The sequence below is a fragment of the Oxyura jamaicensis genome, chromosome 3, assembly GCF_011077185.1.
Source record: "Oxyura jamaicensis isolate SHBP4307 breed ruddy duck chromosome 3, BPBGC_Ojam_1.0, whole genome shotgun sequence".
Classification (NCBI taxonomy): domain Eukaryota; kingdom Metazoa; phylum Chordata; class Aves; order Anseriformes; family Anatidae; genus Oxyura; species Oxyura jamaicensis.
Genome location: NC_048895.1, coordinates 116485561 through 116507794, shown reverse-complemented (window position 1 = coordinate 116507794; position 22234 = coordinate 116485561). Strand labels below are relative to the sequence as shown.

The window sequence follows — 22234 nt, the reverse complement described above, 5'->3', positions numbered from 1 at the left end:
TGCTGAAGGATGCTCACCCCCTGCTTTTTCACCCACGGTCCCAGGAGTGCTGTGCCAGGGAGAACAAAAGCGCAAAACTGAAGGGCTGTGTGGGGCTGGGGGTTGAGGTGGGTGCTGGTACTGCGGCGATGCCATCAATAAATCCGTACAGCCCTGTCGCGTTTCGGAGAGAAGCGCTGGGCCTGCGCTAAGCGATGTGCAGGATTTATGCCCCTGGCTCACTGCCAGCCCATGGAAGGCTTTGGGAAGAAAAATCGGGTTTTAGAGGCAGTGTTTTCTTGGTGTTGTTAGAGGGCTGACAGGCAAAGGGTGGCCATGCAGGGCAGAGAGGGGCCCAGCACCTCGGGGCTCAGCACCGTGTGCCGTGGCTCCTGCTTTCAGCCCCATGGCAGTGGGACTCGGGCAGTGGAACTACGGTGCCATACAGCACCTGGGGGCCCTGGGCTTGCCCTAAACCCCTGGGTGAAGCAGGGTTTTACCCCACAGAGCAGCCACATGGCTTCAGAGCGATAAAGAGGGGGCTGGGGAAGGGGAACAGGCAGTCACTGCTGCGGCACAGCACCCGCAGCCGCTGGTGACTGCACGTGCGGGGCCGATGGACGGGCTCTGTAATTTGTAGGCTCGGGCTGGTAAATATTAAGAGCAGTCAGAGGGAAATGAGCAGTTATTAGGCAGGCAATTAATGAAAGCCCTGCGCAGAGCTCTGTGTTGTGCCTGCAAGGGAAGGATAATTGTCACCGAGCGTTTTAAGAGACTAAGTAATTTAATCTAGAAGGAAAAAACACACACACACAAAAATAATCAAACACAAACCCACCCCAGAGCAAATGTCACTCATTTTGTGAGTGCCTTCCTGGAGGCCGGCCCTGCCCCCTGAGGGGCACGTCCTGGAGCAGCGCCGTGGCAGAAACCCAATGTTTTGGTTTTGTTTTTGCCTTTAAGAATTAAAAAAAGACACAAGTGAGGTGTAAACCCTGTTCCTACCACCTCTGGGATGCTCTTCTCACAGGCACTTTTCAGCAGGGGCCCGGCTCTCTTGTGTCGCTGGGTTTAAGCTCTGCCCCCACACCCGCTTGGCTGCCAACATGACGATGGCAACAAAAATCAGACACACTGAGGTGTTTTTTTTTCATTGTGGTTGGGCTGGGAGCAGGAACCTGGGCCATTGCTTCTGCCCGTGAAGCCCCCATGACTGGGGGCAGCCTTGTTCTGTCCCGTTTTGTTACTGGGAACCCGCTGACAGCAAGACAACAGTGCCAAGGAGGACCAGGAGGGAGGCTGGGGCCTACACCTGGGGTGTAATTACTTCATTACTGCTGCGATGGAGCCAGCAGTTGCTCATGGTTTTCTCACCTGAGCTCAGGCTGACCCTAAGGCTTGGCCAAGTTATGCCGGCCTCGGGCATTTCGCTCTCCCAGCTTCCATGGCCCACAGCAGCGCAGCCTCACCTGGCTCAAGATGCAGATATCAACCCCTCATGCTCAGGGTGAGGACAGGGCCAAAGGGGAGAAAAGATGGGGAATAATTTATTTTTTCATGCTAATCAGTGCAAAGAGTCTTGAAATACGGCCCTTCGCCCTGACAATCAAAATGAAGCAAACATCTGCTCTGACTTCTGAACCAGGTCTGGGAGGATCCCTGCGCCATGGGGCTGAGGGTACCCCTCCTGGACAAGCGGCAGGAGCCTGCCATGGAGCCACCATTTGACCGTGGGGCAGACGCAGGATGTGGCCCTAGTCAGAGCCATGGTTTGGTCCCTGTGGGCCATGAGACTTGGTGGTGGGTCCCCAAAGTGGCATGGCCCACTTGGCAGGTCCTGTGATGGTAATGGGATGGGTAAATTGGGACTTAATGCCAGCCCCAAGGGAATCAACTGTACCTGGGCACGGTGTGGGAGAGCACAAACCTGGGGCCTAATGGCTTGGTTCAGCTGCTTTTACTCAGGCTGTAATTAATGGAACAAAATCATGGCATACTTCTTTCCTCCAGGAATACCTGTTCTGTAAAACCCAGCAGTGCAGAAGGTTGATTTTCACCTTTTCTCCCCATTATTCCTCGCCCCCCTGACGGAGCCCTGGCTGGCAGGAGGGGAAGCACACCGGGAATTAATCCCTCGCCAGCAGCCAAGGTGCAGCCCCGCACATCGGCTGCTTGAGGAGCAGCCCCGCTGCAAACACCGCTTGGGCTTTAATTAGTGAGAGCGGCTGGTGAAGCACAGCAGGGATGTGGGACCCCGTCACCCACATTCACAAGGACTGGGGATGGCCATGGCACAGCAAACGTCGCACGGTGGTGGCCAGGAGGCTTCTTTCCTTCTGGTAGAGATACAGAAACCCCCGCTGGTGCCTGCCCACCAAAGCGTGCATCTCTGGTTAAAATGTGTCTGGCATCCATCTTATTCCTCCCCCTCCATTCACATTTCTCCTGGGCTGCCATGGTTACCTCTGCAGGACTGACCCAGCCAGAAGAAATGCTATTTATTTTCCCTCTTCTGTGCAGAATGAACAAACACTTATTTTTCCAGTTTAATTAAGACTTTTCAGTAAAAAAAATCCCACCTCCCCCCCGGTGTGTTTATGTTTCCAGCAGGCACAGCCTGTTTATAAGAAAGACATGAATCAGTTTTCAGTTGCTGGGCTGGAGCTGTGAAAAGTTTTCCTGCGCAAAATGACAAGAGGAAAATTGTGAAAACTTTTATTTTTCATTTTATTTATTTATTTATTTTTCCAGGAGGGGTGGCAAAGCCTTTGGAAATCCACAGGCTGCCTGATGATGTGCTAAAAGTATCAGCACGCCTGGTACAGGTAGGGGCCATGTCTTTTCACCCCAACTGAGAGGTTTTTGTGCGACAGCCCAATTGCATCAGTAGTGAACTGAGCTAAAAAATGGTTTTTTTTGCATTCCTAATTCTGTCAATACACACAGCAGCCCACTCCCAGGTCCTGAATCACCCTCATGCCGCTGTGCTTTTCATACGACTTCTGCTGCAGCAGCTTTCGGCTCTAAGTCTCGAGGCAGCGTGCAGAGGATGGCACGATTTCTGTTTTGCATAAGGGGAAAGTGAGGCACCAAGCCAGGAACAAGTCCAGAACCATCCGTCAGAGGCAGGACCAGACGGGAGCCCTCCAGTTCTGTCAGTTTAGCACTGAGAGGTTTCCACGAGGAGCTTGGAGCACTGGGGTTTGTTTGGCCCAATTAAGGCCCAGTCACTGCTGTGAGGCAGCTACTGTGGCTGACACAGGCCGTCTCACACTTCACATTTAAATAGTTCCTGAATACCTCGAGAAGTAAAAAACCTCTCTGCTGAATCTGACTGTGCATATAGTGAGGGGTGAGTCCGTGAGGAAGCTTTTCTCCCCTCACATCCTGTCAGTGAACACACGGCCCTGGTGCTGCAGGGCCTCGCTCTTCTCACTGTGGCAGGCCCTGAAGCAACCTCCTCATGATGAACTGATCGTGACACTGTCACCTCCGCAGCAGCTCCTTCATGTGAATTTCCTAATCCTCAGCCACTCCAGCACGGCCTAAGCAAGCAGAAACCACTGCTTTACCCTTTACCTCTGCCTACCAGCACGCCACCGGGCTGCCCATGCTCAGCAAAGGTGGCTGCAACGAGCGTAACATGCTTGGGCCTGAGGCTCTGGGTTCTTTGGGTGATGAGTTAAATCTTTATTATAAGTACAAATTCAAGCTGGTCTGGTTAACGAGGAGAAAGGCTCCCAAGGACTTGCATACTACAAGGCCCACACTTCCCCCTCCTTCTCCCCAGCCTACTCAGCTCAGCCGAGTTTCTCACACAGCCTTTGTGTGTTAAGAAAAATCTTCCTTGAGATTTAATTACAAGGTGAAATATGTCTGATTCTTTTATTCCATTTTCGAGCGATGATAAAGAAGCTGAAGCACTGCAAAAATTGTAAACTCTTATTAGGATTAATGCTACTGCGACAAGGTTTTTATCACCTTAATGACGCTATTTGTCTCATGCCCATGACATACACACAAAGCAGAGGTATGGATGCTGGAGTCTGTACACCCAACCACCCAGGAATCCCTAATGTGTAGGAAATACGGTGTGGAGACTGCAACAGCAAATAGTTTTTATTACAGAGCTCTTCTTCCACTGCCTTAATCTCCCCAAAGCTATAAACTGAAGTTGTTATATCTCACAAATGTGTAGATGCACACTCAGGCAGATGTGGAAGAGGCATGCGGATGCTTTTATAAACCACAGAATGTGCTTCCTCCTTGGCATTACTATGCTTTTTATTTTTAACACCAAATAAATACAAAGTAATTCCATAAAAAAACAAAACAGCAGTAAATCTGAGAAATCAGCTGCTTTTAAAAGCAATGCTATTAACTAAGTTTACACCCCGAATACATGATTCCGAGAGTGAAAAGCATCCCTAGGTCTGCAGTGCAGATGGCTTTGTCTAAGTGACTATCGGAATTTCAGCCAAGATTTTGGAATGTGGGGGCTGACAGGACAGGTTTTTGGAAGGTAGTAACAAGAGGCACTTAAATCTCAAAGGCATGAGCCCTGGGAGTTTAACTACTTCTGTACTTTTGAAAGCCTCCCTTCCCAGTTACCTTTCTGGGCCCCAAATTCGTGCTGCTTACCCTTACATACTAACAGAAGCATCTAAGACAGGAACGAAGTTGCCTCAGCTCCCCCAACAGCCAAGAGAGAAATGGGGCACAGAGGGAAAGCCGGGCATTTCCCTCGGATCGCAGTCCCCCTGGAGGTACTTCTTCCACTGGCGATGGAGCCACCCAGGACAAGCCAGTCTTCTGTGTGCCTTAGCAAAGAGCCTAGAGCTCAGTGGACAAATCTGGTCCTAACGGGAGGCGAGCATCAGTAAACACCTGCTAAAGCATGGAGCTTTCCCCAAATCCCTCTGCTTTTGTGGGGAACAGCTACGCTCTTGCCAATTTGAAACTGTTGTACATGTCCAGCATACTCCCCCTTTTTTATTTTGGTTTGTATAATTTCTGCCTTCCCAACTTCCCCATTCCTCTTTGTGCCACGTCCACTGAAAGACACAAGCACAAAGCGTAAATGGAGGACAGACAGAAAAGTGGATCTCGTGGTTGGGAAGAAACTTGGGGGAGAAAAATAAGCCTCTCAATATCTGAGGCCACTGTTTCAATATTCTTGCAGAGTTTTCTCAGATAAAGGACTGGGGCACGCACTGCTGACTGATGGTGTCACACAGAAATGCCTGTGCCTGCACACAACTTCACCCTGACCTTGTAAATAGACACTCTATTTACTCTGCAATCCACATTTCCTTTAAGATTCTAACAATTTTACAGCACAGGAATCCCCTTGAACGTATTCCAAACTGGTTAAAAATTAAATTAAAAAAATAGATATTAAAAAATACTCCCTTGCTTTTCCATGAAGGAGAAGGTGGTTTCTGGTCTCTCCGAATTAGTAAATTCTCTCTTTTTGGAGACACCCTCTGAAAAGCTCTATGTCCTTGGGCTAAAATTTCTGCAGGAATTTGAGAACCAGGTCACGCAGCTTCACCCTCAAAGGTTCGTCGTTGTCACAGATGATGTGTGTGGAGTCCTCCTCGATCTGAATGAGGGTTTCTGCCTCCTGGAGGAGGACGATGTGGCCTTTGGCTGTGTCTTCCACCTTCACGTCACTGAAACCATGCTAGGCACAGCATTGGGGAGTAAAAAAGAGATGTTACAACAACGCAGGCAAATGGAGATGAAAGCTCGGGGGAGGAGGAAAGGGGAAGAATATCTGCAAAATGCAGTGGCACTGCAGATATCCTAGATCTCTGGGATCTGCAGAGGAAACAGGATAAGCTAACTACGACCCTCATTATACAGAAGGATTAACTACAGCACGGGGAGGCTAAAGTCAATATTTTCCACTACGCTGGTTCATGGGCAACTGCCAACCTCAAACTCTTGAGAGGCAAAGAGGACAAATGGCTCCTTTAACTACAGAAACACACATCTGCTGACATCGCTGCCTCAAAGCAGGTGATAGCGGAGACCTACTAAATCCCACAGTAACCTTCCTCACAGACACTCCTGCCCCTTTTCCTATCCATTTCCTTCATGGTGTCAAGCAGGAGGGAGCAGGGCTCCACAGAGCAGTACCCAACTGCCTCCAAGTTCAGCCATCGATCCCCTCGTCCTGCAGCTCTCCAGAAAGCTTCGTCCACTAGTGGAGGATTTTCCAGGATCTCTCCTTCACTCGGTCACATCACCTTCACAAAACTTTCAGGAACTTAGATGCTTTTGAGATCTCCTCTCCACTGTTCACATGTATTGGAAATCAGCTGACATGTCACTCAGAGTGACCCTAAAAGCTCTGCCTCTGTGGGAAGCCAGGAGGAATGACTGACACGAAGCCCCTTCATCAGGACATGCCTCCACGGGGAAATATTCCCTCTGTATTCAGTGCAGGGATACACATTTCCACCATTTCTTTGACAGCCCACTAGCCTCTCTCCATTTCGAGGCACGCTAAAATGATTTTCCCTCTCCCTGCTAGAAAAGCAGCAAATTTCTGAGACCTGCAGGAACCCACTTGAACCGTGTGCTTGCCACCCCAGACTTTTTACCTTCTCGAGCGTCTGTACAAACTGGTCCACAGGAATGGAGCCACTCAGCAGAGGCTTCAAAGGCTTACATTCTGGGACGTCCTCACTCACGCGCTTTCTCTTCTTGCTGGCAGGGGGTTGTGGAGGCTTTGGAGGGAGCTAATGGATGAGAAGATGTACAGTAAGGCAGTGAATCACACAAGATTATTATAATTTATTATATTTTCTAGGACTCATGGCTTAAAGGGGCCAATGCCTTGAAAGTCACAGCCTAGAAGATGCAACAGGTTGGGAAACTGGCGAATTCGAGAGCAAACAGCGACTTGGGGAATGAGGAAAATGGGTAATTTCTCACCGGCCTCAGAAAAAAATTAGCCTTTAGGACGAACTTGAATACAGACAGGCACGACAGATGCTACAGTGCCTGAAAAAATCAATGGAGTGTGATGTGGGTATAATTTTGAGCTGCCTCAGAAAGCTATGTGCCTTAACTCATTCCTGAGAGCCTCCTCTGTTAGCAGGGAGAGGTGGGGTTAGCACGGCCAGCAGTAGCTAACCCAGCACCGTGTGGGGTTAACCGCCCCCTTCTGAAAGATCATTTCATGGAGATGAAAAGCTGATTGCTATATAAAGCACACTGAGGAAATTACTGTGTCAAATAGGTTCACGTGTCCTGTGCCAAGTTAATCACGCCGGGGAAGTATCAGCACTGGGTTTTCCCAGTGAACTAGCAACACAGTTCTTGGGAAAAAGGTGCTGGAGAAAACTTCCCCCAGATTTTGGCAAGACCGTCTGCCAGGGATGTGTCTGCACAACGTGCAGGGAATCCGCCCGAAGCAGCCTCGTGCAGTGCTCAGTAAGCTCCAGGTGACAGCCTGGGCTCCTCGCAGCTCCGTGCCTCTCCCACCGCGCAGCATCGTGTCTGAACCTGCTGCTGTGCTGTCCCTGTGTTTCCTTCAGCAGAAAAAAGAAGGTTGTTTTTCATCGCGGGAGAGAAATGCTACCTGCTCGGGCTCGGGTTCCACCAACAGGCTCGCACTGAGTCACTTTACAAAAACAACCATTCTCCCTGAAGCTGATGAGTCTAGGTGCACGTAGGATGTTGCTTGGGCATGAATCACTCACGTGGCTCTGTGCTCATAGATGGGGTTTTCTAGAGCTTGTCTGCACGCTTTCTATACCTTTGAGAGTTCCCAGGCTCTGCCAGTGCTGCCAGATACCTCTGTGCTGCCTTAGCTGTATGAGAGGGCTCCAGCAGACTGCACCTGGATCTAAGTTTAATTGGCATCAGGAATCAGAGCAGAGAAAGGAGCAAACAAGCAACACATAAAGGAGAAAGCAGACTCAGCCCACTCACATTTTAATACTTGGATTTGGTTAGCATCGCCTAGTGTGTATCTAGGGAACTGACCTGGAAAAAGCGAGGCAGCTTATCTGCTGTGCTCTGATATAAATCTTTAACCAACCTTTATGTCCCTGCACTAATGACACTTTCCAAGTATGGTGGGCCCAGCCCAGCCCTACAGTATCACGCACTGAGCTCCTGCACTTCCATGCATCGAAGGAGAAAGGTGACGGGGCATCTGCTGCTCTGCAGGTCTGCCAGACATCACCTCCCTCCGCAGAGCTCTAATGCCTGGAATCGCAGTGCCAGACTAAGGCAGGTAGTAGGGAGAGAGGGATTTTCTCGTCTTCTAACCTTTGGAGTTCACTCCCGCTTCGTACAAGGATGCACAATCTGCTTCCTGGGGAACAGGGCGACTTAAGGACGAGAGTCCCTTCACGGGTTTAATCTTTTAGGTCATCCTTCCCCTCTGACCCTCCACTCCAAGCCCCTGAGAGGCTGGCTGATGCTGATCCTGACGTACAGGTTGTGGAAGACAGCAGTCTGATTTGCGGCCTCTCTTCGTGAATAATCTCACTTCCCCTTGTATCTCAGCTAGGCACGTGGCCAACGAAAAAAGAGTGGGGAGATTTATATGCATCCCACTCTCTACTCCAAGTGTAATTCCTCCCTTGCACATGCCAGGACAAAGCAGCCGACAAGGACGCTGCTCTGGTGGGGAAGGAGTTGTTAGAGGGGTGGCCTCATGAGAACAGCTGAGGTCCCAGATGGCAGGGAACCCTGTGTAAGGATATTTTCTCCCTTTCCCATTATACTGTACCTGCAGCACATGCTTGTTGTCTTTAGTATGCAGCACGGCAGAAACTGTTGCCAAGGAAATACCAGGCTTAATCTCCAAGGGCACGAGCGAATCTGCAAGCTGAAGCAAAAGAAGGATTGTGTTCAGCAAAGGATAATCTCAAAATTTGTATGAACCCAGCTGTGGTTTAAATTGGCAGCGTGGTATTTTTAAACATGGACTAATGAACTGTAAACACAAACCCACCTGTACAATGACAGAGTGCTCCTCTTACCTGCTCATCCCTCCTCCTGGCTCTCCTGACTTTTATGGGAGCAGAGCAGAGAGAGGTTCTCGGTAATCAGGGCAAGTCACACGAAACAAGACAATTAAAGAGAAATCTCATTTAAAAAGACACTAACTACTTTATTAATAATTCTGATTAGTAAAACTCAGTCTAATTGAGCATAATTTACTGTTTGTTACCTTGATGTACAATGAAAAATCCAAGCCAGTTTCCTTTCAGTTCCTCAGTGCTGCAGCATTCAGACTGCAGAACAGTTGGGAGAAGAGCTTGTCCTCAAAAACCCACTGGCTCCCTTGACTGGTGTGACATTTTTTCTTACAACACTGCACAGAAACTCTGCCACTTCTACATAATTGTCCTCTGAAATGAAATTTAGGCTTGGCTCCAGCTTTGAATTTCGGTGGCAGCCTCCCAAGATCCTCAGCACTGGCAGTCCACGTGGAGCTGGCAGCTGGGCAGCACCTCTCCCAGCCATGCTTCCATGGGAATTCTGCAGAAAAGGGTGCTCATGAACACAAAAATTATTCTCTTTTTCCCTCAGAATGGGTTCTAGATGACAATACGCTGGACTCCAGGTGCCCTGCCCAGGACCGCAGCCAGGATCTAGCCCTAAACCATGTGCACATCACAGACTGCTAGGGATTGGAAGGGACCTTGAAAGGTCCTAAGATCTAAAGATCATCTTCCATGGTAAGGGCCAGCAGCCCAAGCAGTCTCCCACGATCACTCCCAGCTTGTATTACCTGCTGCGGACCCAAAGTGTCTGCGAGGAAACCTTGCAGGTGCCTCACGAAATAAATATGGCTAAGATGGCTCATGCTTTACACCAGTGGATGGCAGGGCTTTTCACTTGCAAAGAGGTAGCACCTAAAGGGACAGAACCTGCTGGTCTGTTCTTCCCAACAGTCGTACCACCAGCTCCCCAATGTCCACCTTCTCATCTCACATAGGAAGAGCCTCTCCAAGATGATCTTCATCTGAACCCCATCCCCCTTCATCTTCAAGCATGCAGCAGCTCCAGCTGGAGGCAGATGTGAAGGGGTTAACTTCCAGGAACAGGAGCTCTTTTGAGACTTCAGCCATCTACTGCCACGCTTCAGTGGATTGAAGCTATCGCCAGTCCCCTGGCAGTGAGGCAGCACCAGCTCTCTTTAGGTTGCCAGAAGTTCACACGCATGAAATAGGAAGAGAAACGGAATGGCTTTTAGAAAAGCATGGCGTATTTCCATTTTGGAGAACATGCCACTTGAGGCAATGGAAGATTAAATTCCTTACCAAAAGCCATCTAGTGAATTTTCAGCAGGATCCAAACCAGGCAAAGGACAGACAAAACAACTGAATCGTGCCACTTTTCCAGAAGCTTCAGGTACCGATACCTGACTGCCCAGTACTCTTGCCTGCTGTAAATTACAATTACGTAGGTGATTACTGTGTTACTACAAAGCTCTAATCCTAGTGAACAGAAAAACAAGCCAACTTTACTTCCAAAAGCACTGACTAGTGGCCTAATCCTTTTGCCATCAAAGCATGGAGAAGGCTTTTCAGTTGGCTTCAGTGGCAGCAATTCCGACTGCTTTCCCTCCGGGACTCTGCTCAAGATCTTTAACGCAGGTAGCACAGCCTTTACAGTTCGGTTTTGAAGGCAAGGAGAATGAAAATACAATGATAATCATTGCTTCAGATTTCTCCTGGGAGCTAGAAATGCTTGCAGCAGGGTGATGTACTGCATTTTGCAGTGGTCGAAGGCTCTTTCCATTCCCACAGCCTTCCAGAGGATTGATGGGAAATGGGCTGTAATGAAGAATACGTGGCAAAATGACAAACACTGTGAGGAGAAAGACCCTTAAAAACCAGAGAGATGCCTAGAATCAAAGTCCTCTTTTGCCTCTGAAGTACTCTGCTATTACCATTTATGCACATTTCAACCATGCAGTCGGTAAATAGCAATACTTTAATTATTAACGGTCAAAAAGGCAGTAAGATGGACATTTGATTTGATGTTCTCTAAGCTACCGCCTCATCTCACAGCCCTCTCGGTGTTGCAGCCGATCCTTTTATTACGGAAGTTCACTGACCCAAACCAAAAAGGTCATTTAATCACATCCAGTAATTCACCCACCAACACCAGGCAGCGCTGCTATCCTTTCAGCTGACCTCCTGCACATACAAATCACAGAGCCCTCCCCAGCTGCTGGATTAAAGAAACCTTTTTCGGAGAGATAGCAGATCTTGTCTATGCTCCAAGCAGCGGCAACTCCACCGTTTCCTCTCGCCAAGCTGTTCCAAACTTTAATTTTCCTTGCAGCTAGGAAACCATGTCTTATTTCAAGGTTGAATTTGTCCAGCTTTCAGTTTGCTGGATCTTGTTACGCCTTTGTCTGCGAGATTGAAAAGCCCCCCACCATGCAAGAAGAAGTGCCTCTTCCTTCCAGTCATTATCGCAAGTCTAATGCCACACGCTGGCATCAGGAAAGTCACGAAAGCAGAGGTGCACGGCGCTGAGCACTAACAGCACGTTAATCAGCCCCCTGCATATGGATGAGCGCTTGGACTGCCTTGAGACCAACCTCTGTGGCTGTGTACGTACGTTGTGTGCTTCAGTTCTTCAATTCTCTCCTGTTAAGCAAAGATTAAAAAAGAGAACAAGCAAAAAGCAAAAGTTGTTAACTCTCAGGGGTCTGAAACTGCAAGTGTTGGTCCCAGGTGCAACCACGTGAAGGAACCCTGCGACAGCCGAGGGAAAGAGGAGTCATCTGGGGAGGTTTTGCTCCACGATCAGAGCTGTCCACCTACGTTCTTACAGAGTAAATACATTCTTACTGTACACTGCAGCCAAAACTTTCCTGTAGGATTGCATTTTCCCCAACAAAATGAGATCTGACACATATTCCGTGAACTCAAAGACTGTGGCTAGCCAACCTAGAGTTGTCGATACAGAAAAACAATGCACATAGCCCAGGTCACACTCTGAAGGCCCTACTAAGTCCTTCACTGAGGACAACTCTCCCTGGACTTCAGGTCCTGTGCTGCCTTCAGTCACCAGCCAAAAAAATCTCCTCATGGCTACGAAGAGCTAATGAGAGGCGATGGGATCTGAAGCTCCTCCTGTCAAAAACAAACTAAGGCTGAGCAGCTGGGGGAGATGAGCTGGATCTTCACCCTCCAGGACTGCAGTGAAGGTAAATTAGCAGGAACACATCAAAGGGTACCGGTAATTAAAATCCCTTTAAGACCTGAAATGCACTTATTTGTATGATAAATTACAGCATGTGTAAGAAAGGGACATAGCTGATTTTTACATCAGCATTTCATCTGTATTTTCCAGATTTGCAAACTGCGCACAAATGTATATCACCTCTGCATTAGAAATAGGACCCAGAGTTGCAACTTTGGATCAAGCCAGAGAAACTAAAGACATCAAATAGAGCTGTGACACCGCTGGGCAGGACAGACACACAATGAACTCAACACCTTGCAAATCTTTAGAAAAATAAAAGAAATAATAAAGCTGTAATACATTCTTTGGGGCAGGGATCAGCATTGTTCAGTGTTTGTGCAATACCTAGTACTCAGAAATCCGACTAAAGGGTCCATTAGTCAAGCTACTATGTAGTAATATAGTAAATGGAAGGAAAATTAATAGAAATCTTCAAAAAATAATCACATTCAACTAAGATAACATCCTTCTCTGGTAAAACATCTGTTGAGGGGAGCGCAGCAGCCGCAGTTTGTGCTTCACAAAGCACTGCCAAAGCTCCACATGGGAAATTACAAACTGTGGATTTCTACAGCGGACCTGAGGTGGAGAAAGTGCTGGTTAAAGGAAAGATATCCCCAGACAACTATGGGGTTGTTGCTGCAATTCCGCAAGGGTCAGTCGTGAGCCTGTTCCCATCCAATTTTTATTATTGATCTTGGTACGGAACAGAGAGTGTTCAGAAGGCCCCAGTGAAGTCTGTAGAAGCACCCTTAATGGAAAGAAAAGCCATGCTATCATAGAGGAAGAACCAGATGACCTCAAGAACTGGAGTCGGAAAAACAAGATGAAATTCAGTAGCATGAAATGCAAGGCCAGGGACTGGGCTAATATTGAGAATTTCTGCTATGAGCTGCAGCTGCTGGAAATGATAGAGGTGAAGGGTCCAAGTTTATTAGTCCATCCCGTGAGAAATGAGAGTCACAGATGTGACACAGCCATGAAAAAGCCAAATGCAACTCCAGAAAGTATCAGGCAGTTCTAGTAGGGATGAACTACTGCTATTACATTGGGCCCAGCAAGATCTCATCTGAAATACTTGTAAATTGTGGGTAATTTAAGTTCAAGTAAGATATACTGAAGGGTAAATTAGGGTAGGGGAAGCTGTTTTGTAAGAAGAAACAAAATTATCTTGGCTTATTTAGCCTGGCAAAAAGAAAGCCAAAAGGGGAATTTGATTATTGCACATAAACACCACAGGGAAAACACCAACAAAAGGGAAAATGTATTTATGCTAAAACATGATGTTAAGAGTAAGCATGTGCAGACCAGGCAGGAGTATACATAGGCTGGAAATTAGGATGTTTCTAGCCATCAGAGACTGTGGGGTTTTGAATAGCATTCTAGTAGGAACAGCAGGGGCAAAAGTCTTCACAATTTGAAGTTGGTGTCTTCCATTTTACGAGGAACATTTTAAACACTGTTCCTAACTATGGCTGGGTTCCGGCCATATAACCCATGAGGGCTCTTCCACTTCTAGGTGCAAATGACTGCTTACAGTCTTGGAGCTTGCCAGGTATGAAGAGATTCCCACCTACATCGTAGCCCCTAAAAAGGATGCAATTCTCATGTGACAGAAAAATATCCTCTCTGTGTTATCAGAGAAACACAAAGATTTTAAGACCTTCATCTCTTCAGAGGGAGTCACCAGTTCCTAGTGATTCTGGAAATTTCAGTGAAGCTGTGATATTTTGTCTTCAGCAAAGTATGAACAGCGAACAACCCGCCTAATGCTCCCTCTCTCCACTCACCTTGCCTCTCACACACATCAAACCCCATTTCTGATATCCATTACACACAAAGGATCACTCTCACGGTTTATCTTTAATAGGAACACAGTGCCCAAATACTCCACATGCTTAAAACCTGTACTATACCCCTTTCACTTACAAGCAGCCAAGACCTATGTAGTCAGTTTTCTAAACAGAATGAAAAAACATTGCCTTTACCTTGTCCCTTATTTTTATTTGGGTGACAATGTTAGGAAAGGAAGACAATTTAACTCAGCTCCTACCTCCCTGACCCTTCTTATCCCTACTGAAATGCCAGAAGCTCTGCTTTCGAGTCACTGGAAACCAGAGAAATGCACAAGAGATTATGCTGTGGGCCAACGTATCACACAGACTCAGCTTTGGCTTTACACCATCTGCTACATCAGGCAGAGACTGAGTGCAGGAAGCCTGCAAGGATCGGTTCCTGCAGAGGAAACAAAAAGACATGTGGTTGTATATATGCACCGAAGGGAAAGGGTCTAGAGATTTAAAGATGGACAGGGAAGCATATTAAACAAGGCAACAAACGTTCTGTGGGCCATGGTGCTGTAGAATGGGAATTACTTGGGGGATCCTTCTAAAAAGACTTAAAGGAACAAGGGCATTTCCAACAGAGAATAACAAGTATCGTAGAACTAAGGGCATCTGTATAATCATAACAGGGTTATCTGAGTGATGCCTTGTTGGGATTTCAGCCTCAGGTTTCACAGAATCCAAGTGTTTTCAATGGGATGACAAGGTTGTGGAACAAGCCCTAACTTCTCAGCCCTCTCAGTCCCTGTGGGTCTGCTGCAATTCTCTCTGCAGCACCTTTTAAAGTCTCATTAACTTCCGTGGGTGGCAGATCATGCCATAAATATCTAAAGGTTTTGGTGTCATTGCTTGCTGTACATCAGTTTTACTCTTCCACAGAGCCAACATCTAGCGCAGAAATAAAGTGGAGGCTGATGGGGTGTTCCTGGGTGTCTGAACAATGAAACAAATCCCTCCTTTTCCATGCACATGGTCCAGGCCCTCACTGCTTCTCGCATTTCTGCTCCATTTGAAAGTCTGGCTTCAGAGCAACGTGATGAATTTTGCCCCCAAAGCGTGGAGATGAAACTGAAGGATGTGTCCTGAGCATCCAACAGGAAATAATCCTGGGTGGGATGATAGGGAGCTGTCGCTAACCCCTGGCTTTTAGCCTCCAACGTGCCAAGGGACAGCTCTAAGGAGGTATTTAAAAAGTACAATGAAGTAATTTATGGCTGTTTAATGAAGCGCTTCCCCAGTACGCTGGGAGCAGGCAGGAAACAATTTTCTGAGGAACTTACAAGAGGACAGTGGAAGCCGGAATGATCAGGAGCAGAAATTAGCCTCAAACCTGAATGAAAAATGACAGGTAGGGCAAGCAAAGATGCAAAGCATCTTCCAAGTAAAGGAAAGCAGCTTACGGATGTAAAAGATGAGTCATTTGAAAGACATAAAAAAGGCATCAATCAAAATATTCAAAATATAGTAACCAGGTCAGAACACAACACTGTTGAAGCACATTGGGGAAAAAAGAGGCAAGTGCCTGACTAGAAAAGAGTTACCTTACAGCCAGCCGTCAAAAACGAGGAAGAAACAAACCTAGATATTCATGTGGGCTTGCAAAGCCAATGTGGGAGTAGAAAAGCAAATGTGGGTTTCACTGATCTAAATAGAGCAATCTGTGGATGGGACTAAACAGAGAAAAGGAGCAGCTAAAAGAGAAAGAAGAAAAAAAGTGAAGGAAACGGGGGATAACATATTCAAAACCCACAAAAGAGGAGAAGAGGGAAGAGAATTCTCTGCAGAAGCAATGGGAGGCTGAATGGCCAGGAGAGGAGGCATGGGAGTGAGGTGGGAGATGGTTTTTGTGGAGAAAAGAAGAGCTGATTGCATTGAGCAGTGGTGATGTAAATCAGGGAGACTGCAGACCACAGTAGTTCTGGTTTTGTCTAAGGAAAGGGTGGCAAAAAGAAGAACATGAGCAGTTTCAGTGCAGTGTCAAAGGATGAAGGCCAAATTCAGAGAGGGCCCATGCTGGAATGAGGGAGGGCCAGGCAATTTTACAGACAGCGGATTCAGTGAGCTTGGAGCTGAAGGGAGGAATGAAAGCAGCACCAGCAAGCAGGATGGTTATCTTAATTTTATGATATGTGAGACTGTGGCATCTTTGCCAAGAAGGCCAACAGCATCCTGGCCTGTATAAGAAACAGTGTGGCCAGCAGGGCCAGGGAGATGATCGTCCCCCTGTACTCGGCTCTGGTGAGGCCGCACCTCTAGTACTGTGTTCAGTTTTGGGCCCCTCGCTGCAAGAAGGACATGGAGGTGCTCGAGCAAGTCCAGAGAAGGGCAAAGAAGCTGGTGAAGGGTCTGGAGAACAAGGCTTACGAGGAGCGGCTGAGGGAGCTGGGCTTATTCAGCCTGGAGAAGAGGAGGCTCAGGGGTGACCTTATTGCACTCTACAGGTACCTGAAGAGAGGCTGTAGCGAGGTGGGGGTTGGTCTGTTCTCCCACGTGCCTGGTGACAGGACGAGGGGGAATGGGCTAAAATTGTGCCAGGGGAGGTTTAGGTTGGATATTAGGAAAAACTTCCTTACTGAAAGGGTTGTTAGTCACTGGAATAGGCTGCCCATGGAAGTGGTGGAGTCACCATCCCTGGAGGTCTTTAAAAGGCGTTTAGATGTAGAGCTTAGGGATATGGTTTAGTGGGGACTGTTAGTGTTAGGTCAGAGGTTGGACTTGATGATCTTGAGGTCTCTTCCAACCTACAAAATCCTGTGATTCTGTGATCTTTATACAGGCAGAAATAGTCAGGGGAAAAGGAGCACGGAAGTTTAGGAGACTGGATAACCTGAAGTCACCAAAATAAGTTTGAGGGTTCAAATAAACTGTTTAGAAATTGAATTTTTTAGTCCCTGAAACATGGAATAAAATTGGAGAGGTAAGATGGAAGCCATGTATTGCCTCTCTTTCTCTCAAAAAGGAACTGGCAAGATTCTGAATAGAAAGAGAAGTCAAGACAGGAAAAGGGAAGGCTGGATTGAAAGCTACATTTAAAATGGGCTGCCAAGTGGCTGATTTCCTAATTCTCTGCAATAGTTCCTTGTAATTTCACTTCAGGTTGGGCTGTGCATTGCACAGTCACACTCTCCTGTACTGGCCCATGTCCTGAAGAACTTGCAGATAGGGTATTTTAAAAACACAGCCCTCGGTGAAGTCAGTCTGCTGCTGAAGTCAAGTGATCCGCACCATTGTTCAGCTGTAATTAAACTGGAGGCACGTTATTTGCTCAAACACTACTGTTTAATTTATCTGTTTGCTCCAGAATGTGTTTTCCATTTTCCCGTCATTCTCCCGTGAATAGACAATGCCTAACCAATTTCCAGGAAGCAGCCCTTTTTTTATTATTGTTTTTTTTTTTTTTTTTTTTTTAAAGTGAAAGGCAAACGCTGAGAAGAACAAATTAGTTAAAGCGTAAAGGCTTCCACAATACCTCCGAGAGCCATTTCAGCCTGGTGCCTTGGGACTGTTAAAACCTTTCTCCAAACAAAGGTTGCTCCGAGTGTAAATCCCATTAACATACAACTTGATCTGACTTTGCTCTTCGGTGATTGAAATGTAGACAAGCTCCAGCAGTATCAGCGAATTTCTGTTAGCCTGACACGCCAGAACCTGAACCGCTGATAGGGTTTTGGAAAGGGAATTTCACGCCACCACACTGTCAGTCTGTAGTGACTAAAGCCATGCTGAGCCAACTGCTCGGTTTTTAGAAGCTCTAAGAACCGAGTCATGGGCTTGAACACATCTCCATTTCAGAGCAAGGCCCGTGGATGCTAGGAGAGGGCCCTGATCAGAACTTTGCTGGTTGGTAATATGGTTCGGTTAACGTGTTTCTGACAAACAACAAACCTTCACAAGGAGCTGTAAAATAACATCTCCAGTTGCCACTTGAGTTGTCAAGCCCCCAGAGATGATGGCAGCCCGTTCAAAACAAATGCCCAGAAATAACAAATATGCAGAAACATAAAAATTATTTGGGAGGTAAGAATGTATCATTGTGCTTATTTAGGGGGCGAGCATCAAAGACAATACAGGCTCTGACAATACAGTCCTCTCCTGTCCTTCCCCAATTTATTTGAAAAATCAAACAGTGATCCTTTAGGACTGTGGCTGGTTGCACAGAATAGGAGAAATTATGTATTAATACTTCTCAGCAGTTATCAGCTATGCTGCTGAAACTGAGACCAAAGCCTGAAAGGGCAGGAGACGACATTCCATCCCTCCTGTGCCTTATCACCACTCTGCAGGTCAAGCTGGAAGCAAAAACCGGCCTCAAACAGTGATGTGATGAACACCCGCTGAAAAAAAGTGATTGTTCTGGGGAGACAGTCTGTGATCACTATAAATTTGGCCTGACTATTCCTCTAACAAGTTCCCTTTGAAAGAATGATCAAGATCTCTTTTTTTGAGGGTGATTTGCATATCTCAGTGCTGGGGAATGGCATCCTGTTAGCAGCCCTGAACCACAGCCTTGCATACCACCACTAATGGTCTAACTCTCAAAGAACCCCCTGAGGCAAGCAACCACTACCCCCCCTGGGCACCAAAGGGGAAGGACAACAGCTTTCCTGAGTCTAAGAGAGGATCTGAGACACGTTTTTTAACCATTTCAACCTTTTTAGGAGAGGTTACATGCCACGAAGCTTGTTGCATCAAGGTGATGGGTGCAGTTTGGAACCCATGGAGAGCATCTGGATGTGGGAAATAACAAGAGGTGTTTCCACTCCCTGAGCAGACAGATAGCTTTGAAAGTGGGACTCCTGCATGAATATAATTCAATGTATTTGAGAGAGGAGAAAGAGGATAATTTCTGTCAATATTTCTCTATGTACGTCTTTCTGCTCAAACACTGAGTTAAAGAATACAGTAGAAAGCTGCTCTCCTTTTCTGCATGCTTCTTTGATACCTATTCCCACCTTGGTGAATAACACATGGTCTGCCATGCACCCTCCTCCAACATCCCAGCAGTTTTGGGAAGTGCTATTATTTCCATGCACCATTTTACCAAGACATATAGAAAGAATCTCTTCACTTCAGTGATAGATGGCATCTAGAAGCCATTGGACATCCAGGGTCGAGAAGTGAAAAGCATTTTCATACCGGTGGCTGCCAGTGAGGCTGAATCCACATGGCCTGTTGAGCCTCAAGTGTAAGGGATCTTGTGGCAAACAGCCAAGCCAGCAAGAGAAGCACTGACTTGTCTCCTGACACACTCCAGCCCCATGAGCATAGCGCTGCCTTCAGACTAACAAACTCTGCCAGGGAACTCTGCAGTCCTCGGTTGTGCTCATGCTCCCCCTTTCCAGCATCAGCTGCATTTTGCATTTTAGACTTGAGCTAATCATACAAGAAGACTCTGACAGCGCAAGGAAGTGAATCTGTGTCTCCCATGGACCCGCCTAGCTATCTTTTAGACAGCTCTCCCCCTGACAGGAACTTCAAAATGTATGAGGGTTGGTGAATGCTCATTTGTAGCATCTGTGTTAATCTGCATTCTGTTCGCAGAAAAAACTGGTACCCGCCCTCTTCACAGGGCTGACACGGGACAGGCTCACATACAAAGGCTCAATTACACCTTCACAGTTCAGAGAAAATCCCATAGCTTCAGCAGAATCTAAATAGCAGGTACTCAGAAATAAAATCTGTTTTGGTCATGCTGGTGAAGGTAAGCCATGTTTTACTAGTCTTAGGTTTAATAGGATCCAATAAATATGCAAATTTCCAAAGCAATTAAATATACATGCCACGGTGGAGTTGCATCCAAGTATATTTTCTAATTAAAAAGACCCTCCTTGTCTCTGGCAGTCCTCTAACCAGTGGGCTGGGCAGGCTCCTAACAGAACTGATGTGCAAAATAGGCACATCTGAAACAGTACAAATGGATTTTATGGACTGGCTGAGGGATTTTGTTACACAGGTACAGGTTCTGTACCTCACATTTGGCTTAACTAAGGGTACTTCCTCCCTCTACTCTCTAATGAAAAGTAGATTCTCATATTCACTGGTTTGCAAAAGGCAGTGACACCTGCTTGTAAAAGGCCACTGGACACATTTGTGCTGATTGGATTGTCAAAAAATATTTTAAGATCATATCGGTTAGCAAATGGGTCACCCTTTCTACTGTGAGCACATGTATATATGATTTATGGGGTTAATAAATTATTAATAGATGTTACAGGCATAAGTAGTCCACATTATAGAAGGCTACAAGCAACCCATTAACCTGTTGGACGTTAGGAGTCTGGAGGAATTCACCATTCATTGAAACTGCTGTAACACAAACGAGACATTTTACTACAATGTCTTTAACATCCAGCTGAATCCTGCTCCTCAGATGAAGGGCTTTCTCACAGCAGGTACAGCTGGGTAGCAGAAAGACAACTCCTGGCTACTAACTCCCAATTTCTGACTCCTTTCCGTGGCCCCGTACCACTACCTCAAACTGCAGTGCCTCTGCTTCCTCATATTTAAAAAGGTGACGATTGGCTTTCCTCCCAGCTGGCTAGCAGAGATTGCCCTCTGCTCTGTGTTTTGAGATGTGATGTTTCCTTGCAAAAGACAATTAACCTGAACATCCTTTCTGCTTGCCCAGAATGTTTTTTTTTATCCAATTCTTATTAATTTACAGAATTAAATTATCTCTCAGAAATGCTTCTTTCTTAGCTCTCCACTTGATGGAAAATGTTTTTATGGTACGTCTAGACAAAGCAGCTACTGAAGCTACTTGAATTTATCTGTATGAGCAGAAGCCACCATTTTTGCCTTTTGCTACTTACTTCTGGCATGATTTCGATCTTCTCGTAGCGTCGCTTATAGGGAAGAGTCAGCACCTCTGCTCTGCGGTAGGACATGGGTGGTGGCTGGCAGTCTATCATCAGATCCGTGCGATGAGACTGGGTGGGCGGTGGCTGGGTGTACTGCTCCGGGCAGACTACGTGGAGAGGCTGGAAAAGAAGACTGTGGTGACTTACTGTAGTGGGTTTATGTGACAAGGTTTTGGTAGCAGGGGGCCATAGGGGTGGCTTCTGTGAGAAGGATCTAGAAGCTGCCCCATGTTTGGTAAGGGCCCCACTGCCGACCAGAACTGAGCCAATAAGTGATGTTGTTTGCGCCTCTGTGAGAGCAGATTTAAGACAGGGAAAAAAAACACACTGCGCCACACAGCAGCTGGGAGAGTGAGAGGAGTGAGGAATAGCCTTGCAGGCACCAAGATCAGTGAAGAAGGAGGGGGAGAGGTGCTCCAGGCGCCAGAGCAGAAGTCCCCTGCAGCCTGTGGTGAGGCCCATGGTGAAGCAGGCTGTCCCCCTGCAGCCCATGGAGTACCACGGTGGAGCAGGGTTCCACGCTGCAGCCTGTGGAGGAGACCACGGTGGAGCAGGGGGACCTGCACCGACGGAGAGTGAGGCCTGTGGAAGACCCCTGCCAGAGCAGATTCCGGGCCGGACCTGCAGCCCGTGGAGAGGAGACCATGCAGGAGCAGGTGACCTGGCAGGAGCTGCTGCCCGTGGGGGACCCAGGTTGGAGCAGTTTGCTCCCGAGGGATGGACCCCGTGGTACGGACCCAGATCTGGAGCAGTTCTGGAAGAGCTGCTGCCTGTGGGCACGGATCAGTTCAGCAAGGACTGCATCCTGTGGGTGGGACCCCACAGCACAGGGGACGAGAGTGACCGAGAAGGAGCGGCAGAGAAGAATTTCTATAGACTGACCATAGCCCCCATTCCCCCGTTCCCCTGCGCTGCTCGGGGGGAGGAGGTGGAAGAGGGTGGATGGGGGGGGAAGGTGCTTTTGGTTTCTTTCCTTTGTTTCTCACTTCTCTAGCTCGTTCGTAATAGGCAATAAATCTTACTATCTCCCTATGCTGAGTCTGTTTTGCCCATCACAATAATTACTGTGCGATCTCCTCGTCCTTATCTCAGCCCTTGAGCCCCTTTCATCGGATTTTCTCCCCGCTCCTCTTTGAGGAGGGGGAGTGAGAGAGCGGTTGTGGTGGAGCTCGGTCACCCACCCGAGCGAAACCATCACACTTACAGAAACACCTGGTTGTACCTATGCTCTACCCTACAACAGTAATTGTTGCCATAAAGAGGTCTGAAGATTGACATTAGCACAATAACCCATTTGTATGAAAACAATATCCA

The 22234-nt window shown here is 47.3% G+C and overlaps 1 protein-coding gene across 2 annotated transcripts in view; it reads right to left on the bottom strand.

The window, feature by feature from the left end:
* Positions 1-4235: 4235 nt before the first annotated feature.
* The window catches only part of INTS9 (integrator complex subunit 9), a 67047-nt gene continuing 49048 nt past the window's right edge, over positions 4236-22234 (bottom strand). Inside the window, exons 13-16 of one of the 2 annotated variants that reach the window (XM_035322855.1) lie at positions 20873-21040; positions 8735-8833; positions 6591-6728; positions 4236-5665 (exon numbers count right to left, since the gene is read on the bottom strand). In XM_035322855.1, coding sequence (XP_035178746.1) covers positions 5489-5665; positions 6591-6728; positions 8735-8833; positions 20873-21040 — 582 coding nt within the window. In that variant the 3' untranslated portion in view covers positions 4236-5488. Of the gene's footprint in view, positions 5666-6590; positions 6729-8734; positions 8834-19769; positions 20543-20831; positions 21041-22234 lie in introns of those variants that run through there. The other variant, XM_035322856.1, reaches the window with a different exon arrangement.